The 12,183-nt window shown below is 40.3% G+C and overlaps 1 protein-coding gene across 3 annotated transcripts in view; it reads left to right on the top strand.

Moving 5' to 3' along the window:
* Window positions 1-12,183, top strand: part of LOC103725635 (neuroligin-4, X-linked) — a 376,846-nt gene that overhangs the window by 359,203 nt on the left and 5,460 nt on the right. For all 3 annotated transcript variants that reach the window (XM_008822933.1, XM_008822935.1, XM_008822934.2), the window contains one exon: window positions 1,902-2,691. In XM_008822933.1, the coding sequence (XP_008821155.1) occupies window positions 1,902-2,691 (790 nt within the window). The remainder of the gene's footprint in view (window positions 1-1,901; window positions 2,692-12,183) is intronic.

Below are 12,183 nucleotides of genomic sequence, written 5' to 3' on the forward strand. Positions count from 1 at the left end.
TCTAGTTATCTAATGAAATCTGTGTACCCAAGGAGCAAGTATATTTTTAGGGACATATTCGTAATAATTTTATTATACTACCAAAAGAATAGAGTGAAAACCTACAAAGTTAACAACAAAGGACCATTATAAATAACCACATGCACTTATGCAAAGTGATAGTTATCTAAGACCTGTGCTAAGGGGGAGGGGGCTGTAGAAATGGCTTAGGAGAACAAATGGTCCCTAATTCAATCCCCAGAACCCATCTATAAAAGTTAGGGGTGGTGACCAATCTTTAAGCCAGAGATACATAAATCCCTGGGGCTCACCAGTAACCAGTGTTGCCTCTGTGGCAGGTTTCAGATAAAAGTGAGACGCCCTGTTGCATGAAAGAACTTGAATAATGTCTGATGTCTGAGATACAGAGCCAAGCCTATCCTCTGTCCTGCATGTACACACATTCATACCTGCATACACACACACACATCTATACTCACACACATATATATTGACAACAAGTCCAACATCATTGTATTAAAGATAACACGAAAGCTTAAATAACCACAGTATAGAGAGTAAAATTATGGAACACAGAAAAATTGCTAAGGGGATTATGCTCAATGTTAGCGTACGGATTATGGTCAGATTGCTTCTCTTTTGCAGTGTGAATTGTATGGGATTTTTCCTTTTTCCAGATTTTTGTAAAAAACTGTGGTTATATTACTTTCTTATTATCCAAATGTAAGCTGAATACAAGATGTTTATTTATTTATATTTTATGTGTATGAGTCTCTGACCTGCATATATTTAAGTGTACCACCTGAGTGCAATGACTGGGGCCAGAAGAAAACAGATTCTCTGGATTTGGAGTTACAGATGGTCATTTTCTGCTATGTGGGTGCTAGGAATTTACCCCGTGATCTGCAACAGCAGCCAGTGTCCTTAACCATTGAGCCATCTCCCTAGCTTTTACATATAAGTTATTATTTCATGAAGAGGAAAAAGCCTACATTTTTTTCACTATTCTCCTAATTGGGATTTATTTACACAGCATCTTAATCCTACCCATCCCTTCTCCTTCCTTCCAATATGCCCCACCACCCAAAATATCTCCCTTTTGTGTCATCCCCTATTTTTGCAGCCAAATAAAATATTCTAAATTCACACTTTGGCTGTACCTTTGAAGTATGTAGCAAAAAAAATTATTAGTTGCTTCAAAGCAGTTATTAGTTGCTTAAAAATAATTAAAGGCTTAAAATAAATATTAATTCCTCTAAAATAATTATTACTTCTTTTGGCAAAATGAATTTATTCCTCATTATGAATTGAATGATTATTAAAATAATCCGTTTATTTTCACTCATAACCGTATAATAGCTCCATTACACTGAATAGACACAAGCCTACATCCTGAAAACCCAGGTGTAAAATGATCCCCTCAGATGCTTTTTCTCTCCTTAAAGAAATAGTACCTTGTTTTGCCTTTAAAACACACAAACTTCTGACCTTTTGGTCCATCATCAGGATCTGTGGCTGCAGTTTTTAGGTGTTAGACATGCATTGCTTTTAGATTTTTTGTGCCTGTCGTCTGCAGCAAAGAGGAATGACTACAAATTGGTGGATAGCAGAATTGCATTTTTTAGCTTCCACGCATAGTTGCATTTTCTCTCAAACTCTGTGTGTGTGTGTGTGTGTGTGTGTGCGTGTGTGTGTATGCATTCAGAATAGGATGTATACCATGAATTCCCAGGGAAGGAGGGGATTGAAGTGGAAATGGAATGAGAGACTCCTAGTGAAACTGCTCTCTGCTGCAGAAATTCACAAGGGCTTCCACAAAAGCAGCTTTCTTTCCGGGCTGAAAAAACCCAGTCTTCTGTCCTCCGGTTTTCATTCCCATGTTCCCAATTTTCCTCCTGCAGGCTTGTTCCAGAAAGCCATCATCCAAAGCGGTACAGCCCTGTCCAGCTGGGCAGTGAATTACCAGCCTGCCAAGTATACACGGATCCTGGCAGATAAAGTGGGGTGCAACATGTTGGATACCACGGACATGGTGGAATGCCTGCGCAACAAGAATTACAAGGAGCTCATTCAGCAAGCCATCACCCCGGCCACCTACCACATTGCCTTCGGCCCGGTGATTGATGGGGACGTCATCCCGGACGACCCCCAGATTCTAATGGAACAGGGCGAGTTCCTCAACTATGACATCATGCTTGGTGTGAACCAGGGCGAGGGCTTGAAGTTCGTGGATGGGATCGTCGACAGTGAGGATGGCGTGACGCCCAATGACTTTGACTTCTCCGTGTCCAACTTTGTGGATAACCTCTACGGTTATCCAGAAGGCAAAGACACCTTACGAGAGACCATCAAATTCATGTACACAGATTGGGCGGACAAAGAGAACCCAGAAACACGCCGCAAAACCCTGGTGGCCCTGTTCACCGACCATCAGTGGGTTGCGCCAGCCGTGGCCACCGCAGACCTCCACGCCCAGTATGGCTCGCCCACCTACTTTTACGCATTCTATCACCACTGTCAAAGCGAGATGAAGCCCAGCTGGGCAGATTCTGCGCACGGTGATGAGGTACCGTACGTTTTTGGCATCCCCATGATTGGCCCCACGGAGCTGTTCAGCTGTAACTTCTCCAAGAACGATGTCATGCTTAGTGCCGTGGTCATGACCTACTGGACCAATTTTGCCAAAACAGGGTATGTGCTTGTGTGTGTCTGTGTGGATGTGTGGTAGAAGGTTCTATAGAATCAAGGTCACACACATTAAAAATCTCACCTTTCCTTCCCTTCCCTTCCCTTCCCTTCCCTTCCCTTCCCTTCCCTTCCCTTCCCTTCCCTTCCCTTCCTTCTAAATGAAGCTTTTTGCTACTCTAACATTCCCTCCTTGGAAGAAGTAACCTTAAAGTCTTTTAGGGATTAGATAAACGCTCCCAAATATTTTTTTGAAATTTTTGGCCTTTGGAACAGAGTATGTTGCAAAGAAGCCCAAAGACATTGTGAGTTTTAGCCAAGAAACTGGCTACTTTTATTTGGGGTCTTTTTTATCCTAACTGCCTAGCCAATTCCTATCTCCTGTTCTTATCATACCACCCTCTGAAAAGCTTACCCAACTTGTGGACAGGAAATCAGGACACAGACCGCTCTGGCTTCTTCCATGCTGAACAGGTACGCAGGGTGAGGCAATTGGAGTACCCCTTCAGTGGGTCTATCTAAAAGACTCCAGAATTGCATAACTCTTACCACTAAAGGGAAAAGAAAGTCCTTGAAGACTGAATAGATGTGAAGGAGAAGTAAAGGCAAGAGGAATTAGCATTACAAGTTCTAGACAGGGAACTAGAAAAGTCAGAACAGGGCAATTTTCAAATCTTCAGATGAGAATCCAATGGAATTTCTTGACAACGGCTTCCGAAGCCATCCCTCTATGGGGTTCCTCCTCATTTTTCTTTTGTCTTCCAAGGTTGGACTCAAGAATGATGCATTCAGGATTTGCTTTCAAGGCATTTTGATAGCTGTTGGAGTGGTTAGAATCAGTGTCAGTTCCCTCTCAAAGGCTTCTAGATAGAGGGAGAAAACAAATTTATCCATCATTTTAGAACAATAGCTGGTTGTCTCCCTTAGGTACAGGTGGGCACTACAGTACTGGGGACCAAGATTTGGAGTGTCACATCTGAGCATCACTTTCTGGTTAAGAACAAAATCATCAATGAGAAATAATTGCCTAAATAACATTTTATATGGACTTAAGCCTAATATCTGGGAAGTGTAATCCCTTGAACTCTTAAAGATACTGATAACTTTAATCTTTGGTTATACTTTCCTTTTGAGTGTTTAAGACTATACCATTGGCCCAAATAAACCAATTTATTTTTACTCTTCAGATCTTTGGAGGATCTGTTCCTCAGGGGTCACATGGGCTTGGGAGGAGCCCCTGGCACTTTCTTTTAGCAGGTCCCATCTATGTGAAGATAAGTCAAAGGTCCTGCTCAACTGTGGCTGGCCTCTCTTGGAAGCATTGAGGAAATGTTTCCTCTGAGTTGACCCTCCTCTTTGTAGGCTGGACACTGGTTCAAGTCCATCTGGTGGGGTCTCCATGGCCTCCCAGAACAGGAGGAGAGGTGACTCACCACAGTTACAGTTACGGGACATTTTAAGAGATGTTCCATAGTCCCCTGAAACTTAGTCGACCTTGGAGGGCAAGGGGCAAAAACTGTCCTTTAAGTCCCTCTGACCACATTAGTATAGACCTCAAAGTATGGCTGTTAAAATATCTACATACATATTTTTAAAAATATTTTACTGCTTATTTTTATTTTGTGTGTAGCACTGTGTTGCCTGCATGTATGTAAGTGCACCTGTGTTGTGTAGTGACCAAGGACATCAGGAGAGGGCCTCAGATTCCCTGGAATTGGAGTTGTAGATGGTTGTTAATCATCATGTGGGTGCTGGGAATCGATCACAGTTCCTCTGCAAGAGCAGCCAGTGCTCTTAACTGCTGAGCCCTTATATTTTTTGAAATAGTGTTTTCACAAGAGTCAAAGAATGGCTTATTTCTCAGGCTAGAGGAAGAGCCTGGTTGGTAACCAGTTTGCATTTCTTGCTCCCCAGAACCCACATAAAAGCTGGGCACAGGGCTGTGTGCCTCTCACTGCAGATGGAGAATGGTTAGACATAAGCAAAGCCCCAGAGCTCATTGGCCAGACAACCTTGCTAAACTGCTGTGCTCTAGATTCCGTGAGAGACTTTGTATCAACAGATGAGGTGTGAAGCAACCAGGGAAAATACCTAGTGTCTACCTCGAACCTCCACATACATACACACACACATACACACACACATACACACACGCACGCACACACCCACACATGCAGGATGAAAAAAAATGATAGTAATTATAGGAAAATATACATGAATAAATTTCTGTACATATTGATGTATGAATTGCATATCTTTATATAATTTATCGGTTTGTACACATATGCACACACACATGAATCTACATCCATGGACAGTTGGATCTGATCTCTACACAAACACCAAGATGTGTGGATGTTCCACTTGCTGGGTCAACACTGTATGGTGCTAACACATAACCTGATCACATATCTCCACATGCGTTGAACTATCTCTACATTACGTTTACTTAATCAAATGTGTGTGCTTTGTGAATAGTTGTTCAATTAGTTGTTCAACTGTACTGTTTAGAAGATGATGGAATCAAAAAAACTCTACATGTAGTTGGTACAGATACAGTTAGTTCCAAACACTTTTCATCCATGCTTGGTTGAAGCTGTCACTATGGAACCCGAAAACACCAAGGTTGGACCAATAGAGAGATGGATCAGTAGATGTATGATAGTACATAGTAGATACGTAAATTCATAGATAGGGCTGGATGGATATAGAAGTGAATAGATGATTGGTGGATTGATGGGTGTCCGGAAGGATGGATGGATGGTGGGTGGGTGGATGGATGGATGGATGGATGGTTGTATGGATGTATAGGTAGATAGATAGATAGATAGATAGATAGATAGATAGATGATAGATACATGGATAGATAGATGATAGATAGATAGATAGATAGATAGATAGATAGATAGATAGATAGAAAGATGATAGATAGATAGATGATAGATACATGGATAGATAGATACATAGATAGATGATAGATAGATGATAGATAGATAGATAGATAGATAGATAGATAGATAGATAGATAGATATGGTAGATATGGTAGATATGTAGATAGACAGATAGATAGATACATGGATAGACAGATACATAGATACATAGATAGATACATAGATAGATGATAGATAGATGATAGATAGAATAGATAGATAGATAGATAGATAATAGACAGACCGATAAACAGATAGTAGACAGATGATAGATAGATAGATAGATAGATGATGGTTTACTAAATAGATCTATAAACTATTGATAGGTGATATATATACATGATTGGTATGACTGGATGAATAGATAGATGGATCAGTAGATGATTGCTAGATGATAGATTGATAGTAACAGTGTATGATAGATTATAGATGAGAGATAATAGACCATTGATAATAGGTTGATATGTAGATTCATCATTGACAGATAATAAATCGCTGATGATATATGATTGATAGATGTATAGATAGAACATTAACAGACAATAGATCGAAGATACATAAATAATTGATAGATAATGCATGATGGTAGAAAATGGATAATAGATTACAGATCATCGATAGATGACATTGTTTGTGATAGGTCAATTGTGACAGGTGATAAATGACAGATTATGGATGGTATTTGATCATAGGTAGTCTGCTTTACAGATAGATCATTGATAGATAACAGGTTGGTGGTAGATGATAAATATGGTAGATAATACATGAATGATCAATAATAGATAAAAGTTAGGTACAGAAATCAAAGATGATAGATCGCTAGAGATAGTTGATAGAAAAACAGACAAATAGATGGTACATTAGCAGAGACATGTTTTCTCATACACAGACTTCATACATTCTTCAAGGTATAGAATGCAATATACATCATGATATCTGTATATCTATATGACTTATGATAGTCCATTACCACATGTGCAACTCTATGTGAGCAATGTTACATGCATGTATAAATCTAACACTAACCATAAAAACACAGAAAAGGAACACGAACAGCAAACTATGTTCTACTGAGCAATCTAGTTTCTAAACCATGAGAGACAAGTGCCCCCATGTGTGATGGCATAGGATAAGTGGCCCCCATAAGATGGACAGACAGATGTTTGATGAACTGATGGATACTTCCTCCCCCATGTGCATCACTTCATTTGTCTCTGGTACAATGTAGTAATTGTGGAAATTAACGAGGTAGCACTCTGATCTACCTGCCTGCCCTGGTGTCATTAACCTTGAACCACTTGTGCAGACTTAAAGATGGAGACCCTCGCAGCACAATGAACTGCTATATCTTGCCCTGCGGTGCGCGGTGTCAGAAGCGGGCTGCACCGTGCAGTAGCCGAGATGTGCAGATGCATTTTGAGGTACACATGTGGAGATGGCAAAGGGCCTGTTGCTTTAAACTATAGCCAGCATCTTTCTTTACAATGATCCAAAACACAGTTTGGGGCAAGGAGTAGTTTAAGGAGATTCAGTCGTCTTAACAAATACATGGCACATTTATAGAGTGGAAATTACATTGATTATACATCAACTGTCCAGAGTCAACCTTTATACATCTGGCCTCAGGAAATTCACTGCAACCAGAGTTGAAAATGAACAAGGTAGAGGCATTTTAGAGCAACGCTTTTGGGCAACACCGATTGTCTTGAATTCTTGCTTGAACAAGGTACTGATTGAAGTCAAGCCATCAAGTATTGTAAGTAAGACTTCTTGATTAGTTTCTTAAAGATGCCTCAAGAGCCAAACCTTATATTTATTTAAATCACAGAAACATAGCTCAAGATTCTAGAGGTCCAAGAGAAACTATGTCACAGGGAAATCTCACAGGAAAACCTAGTCAGTGGTGGTGGTGCTGGTTCTAGTAGTTTGATGACAGTTCCTCTTTTTGCTGCTGTTGTTTTTCTTGGTTTTGGTCCAGTCTTTGCTAAATCAGTCTCATCTCTGCCTCTCGCTCTAAAACACATTCCTCGTGGCGTCTTTCTTGACATTCCATGGCCGTTCTTCTGATCAGGGCTGAATCAGGAGATAAAGAACTCACCCAGTTCTAGGAAGACCTTATCTTAAATCGACTACTTCCAGATGCCAATACTCTGTGCCCAAACAAACTCAGTTCTGACGTTAGCATTTTGTGCATAGCTGAATCTGATGGACGCAGCTCGGTGTTGGTTAACTATGAAGGAAGGATCCTGCTCACGTTTACTACGAAACCAAGATAAACGGTACTTCCTTTGGCTGAGGTTTCAATATCTTGACTCTTGATGATTTACACGTCTGTATCCCACAGCAGCACACCCCAGATCTGAGTTTTTGTGACATGATCTAGACGTTCCTTAAACTGAAACAGTTCGTTTCTTAGACATGTTTGGAAAATGGACCTTGTATGATTCCTTGAAAGGGGTTTACTTTTCATCGAAGCTCTATAAAAACTGTCTAATCAAGGAAAGTTATGAGATTCTTATTGGCTCTGTCACCTTACTGAAGTTTATGAGAATGAGGCTGGTTCTTGCATGATGTTAAGAAGCAGGAGGGGCTGGAGAAATGGGTCAGTAGGTAAGGTGCTTGATGTGCAATGAGAACGATCTGAGTTCAGATTCTGCACCGCCATGTAAAACCCAGGAGCAATGGCACATGTGTAATAACCCCAGCTCAGACGTGGAAGTAGGATAGCTGGGTTCCTTCACCAGCAAAGCTACTGGACCTTGTGAGCTGTGGGTGCCAAGAGAGACTTTTGAAAATTAAAGTGACTGGGGCTGGAGAGATGGCTCCACAGTTAAGAGCCCTGGCTGCTCTTACAGAAGACTCAGATTGGGTTCCAAGTACCCACATGGTAGCTAACAACCATCTGCAAGTCCATTTCCAAGGGCTTTGACCACTCTTGACCCTTCCGGTATCCAGGAGCATTGCGGGACACAGGTGCACTTATTTACATGCAGGCAGGACATTCGTGCACATAATAATAAACAAATTAAAATTTTTAATGCATACACTGAAAAGCAACTCAGGAACTTAACATAAATCCCGGGATTAACATACATGCACGCATACACACGCGGCATATGAACACATACATACTACACACTAAAAAAAGAAGGAATGGGGCACAGCTTTCATTCCAGCACTCGGGAGGCAGTGGCAGGCAGATCCCTGAGAGATGGAAGGCAGCCCGGTCTACGTAGTGAGTTCCGGCATAGCTGGGTCTGCAAGAAGAATCTCAAAACAAACAAACAAAGGGAGACAGGGATGAAAGGGAACTAGAACAGGAGGAAAAGAGGAAGGACTAAGATGATTTAAGAGAAGAACAATGTTGGATCAGGGAACACCTTTAATATGCGTTTAATCCTAACACTCATCAGGCAGGTGAATCTCTGTGAATCCCAGGCCAGTCCAGTCTACGTACTGGGTTCCAGGCCAGCCAGGGCTACTCAGTGAGACCTTTTCTTAACATAAAGAAGCACGATTTAATCCCAAACAGGAAAAGACATTCACTATAGAAAGAGCTTTGGAGAGCTTTGTAAAACCAGGGTCAGAAAAACAAGGAAATCAGTCGCAGATGTTCATAAAGAATTAAAATTCTTTCCCTGAAGAAAAGTTCTGGGGAATGCTATTTAGTCTTCCATGGTGAAGACGAAATCTAAGAGGTCTGTGCACTAACAAATGTCAATTTTGTGTTGTGAGTGGCTATTGATAGAAATGCAGTTGGGCTCTCTTTACAAGATAGAACGAGAAACTCTATTTTATGCAATCTAAAATTCATTATAAATAAAACACTAAGTGCTCTCAGAATTAGGTGGAAAGAACATTTTGTAAAGCAAATAAAAGCTATATTTTGTAATGTGGATATTTTTAACACTTTGTTCACAGGAGTTTGAGGATTCTGGCAGCACAACACTTCATCTGTTTTAATAACTCCTGATAATGTCTCTTTTATTTTTTGAAATTTTACTAGTGTCCCATGATTCCTTTAACAAGAAGCCATTGCAAATTCTTTGAGGGAAAAGATTCAGAATGAGGCCCTTGAGGGGGGTGGCTTAGAGAGGACTTTAAACTAAATTTTTAAAACTGCCTTTCGGGGATGGATGGACGGCTCAGCAGTTAGGAGCACTAGCTGCTCTTGCAGACGACCTGGGTTCGATTGCCAGCACCCACATTGCAGCTACAAACCATCCCTAATTCCAGTTCCAGCAAATTCGATGCTGTTTTCTGACCTTAGCGGGCATTGCATGACACGGATGCACCTACCTACGTTCAGGCAGTCCACTCATACACATGAAACAGAAATGAAATATTTTTTAAAAGCTACCTTTCATGGCCCAAATGCTGTAGTAAACTGGACAACGTTCACCCCCTCATGTCTAGGAGGAGATATTGCACACTGCAGTATGCTATAATGAACTACAATACAATTTACAGATTAGAATCATTGGTTTAAGTGTAAGAAAAAGATTTAGGGCCCCCCAAGCTGATAAGACACTTCACTGATGTTTTTACAGAAATATTTATTTCTAACAAGTGAATATCTAAAAACTGCTTCAGAATTTTAGCTGTTAATATTATAGTTTTAATTAATTAATTTATTTTTATTTGTGTGTATGAGTACTTTGCTTGCCTGTATGTAAGGGCACCTGAGTCATGCACTGACCATGGCAGTCAGAAGAGGATGTCGGGATGGTTTTTAATGCCCTGTAGGTGCTGGGATCTGAACCCCAGTCGTCTGGAAGAGCAGCAAGTGCTCAGCCACTGAGCCATGTCTCTTGCCTCTAATAACAATCATAAATGAAATAGGGCATTTTGGCATATGAAGAAAATCATTTCTTGAATCTTTTATTAGAGAGACTCACAGTACATACACAATGTTTTCACACGATACACACACACACACACACACACACACACACACACACACACACACAAAAAAAAAAACCACAAAGAAACATTAATTGGAGAAAGCTATTTGGAAAGCCTAACTAAATAAGAGGCAAGGTCAAGACATCATGGAAAGTTAGTCAACGCAGTTTATAAAGAATTAAAATCTGGGACTGGAGAGATGGCTCAGCGATTAAGAACACTGGATGTTCTTGCGGAAGACCCAGGTTCGAATCCCAGCACCCACATGGAAGCTAAGAACTGTCCGTAACTCCAGTTCCAGGGGATCCGACAGCCTCTTCTGTCCTCCGTGGGCATTGCACGACACAGTGCACTTACCTACCTGCAGGCAATACACGCATACACATAAAATAACAATAATAAATAAAATTTAAAAAAGAAAAAGAATTAAAATCTTTGTCCTATGGAGACTGGGGAAGAGGAAGAAAACTTTTTTTTTTATATCTAATCACTGCAATCTTTAATTTTATCTGAAGGAATTAAAATGCTTTGCATGCAGCAATAAAGGCTTGGGAATGGAACTCTGAAAATCCCCCTGGTAAATTTTACTGTTTTGGAGTATTTGACAAAGGAAGATAACTTCACTTTCATAATCTCTGAGAGTTTATCTTGCCTTAAGAATTCCGACCGGGCACCTCCAGGAACTTTAATAGATAGATCGTATCAGGCCACGGAGGACTTATCTGGATTTTGCAAATCCTCTGTTGTGTTATTGGAGAACAAAATAAATGTGTTTTTTACCTTTGAAAAAATACACTGAATAGCCTAATAGATGTCCTGGACAGAGAATGCATCCTTCCCTGGCTCCCCGGTGCTTAATACGAGATTTGCATCTAACAGACCCAGTCAGTAAAATCAGAAGTCTGGAAAAGAGTAGAGAGCTTCAAAACTTTTTAATTTGGACAAGTAAGGGACATGAAAACTTACCATGGGGGTTCCAATTAAATACGAAATGGAGGTGCCTAATTACTGAGGGAGAGCACATGTATGAGGTATAATATTGGATTTTCCAAAAATATGTAACAACACAAAAAAATCAATCAAACAAAGCTGGATTATTTTTTAAATATATTGATTTTTGTACCTAACAAAGCTTGTAATGTGAAGACCCCTACCAGTTATTTTTTTCTTTTGTAGAATCTATTATTTTTTTATTTTTCTTTTTTAATGAATAGACCACCTGCATGTAAGTGTACCTTGTCTGGAAATGCCCTCAGAAGACAGAAGGTGTTGGATCTCCTGGACCTGGAGTTAGAAATGGTTGTTAGCCACTATGTGGGTGCCGGGAATTGAACCCCAGTCCTCTGTAAGAGCAATCAGTGCCCTAACCACTGAGCCATCTCTCCAGCTCCACAGCTTTTTTTTTCTATTCTATCAGTATTAGTTTTGTGTTTGTACATTAAAGACTTAGACAACTTTTTCTTCTTGTCATAACCACAATAATATATTTACAAATATATAAAAGATTTTTATTGTGTGTGTATACATATATGCATGTGCCAAACAGTATATATCAAGGTTAGCAGACAAACAACTTCTTCTTCTTCTCCTCCTCCTCCTCCTCCTCCTCCTCCTCCTTCTCTCTCTCTCTCTCTCTCTCTCTTTCTCTCTCTCTCCCTCTCT

This window comes from Nannospalax galili, unplaced genomic scaffold, assembly GCF_000622305.1.
Source record: "Nannospalax galili isolate Female #2095 unplaced genomic scaffold, S.galili_v1.0 scaffold2109, whole genome shotgun sequence".
NCBI lineage: Eukaryota > Metazoa > Chordata > Mammalia > Rodentia > Spalacidae > Nannospalax > Nannospalax galili.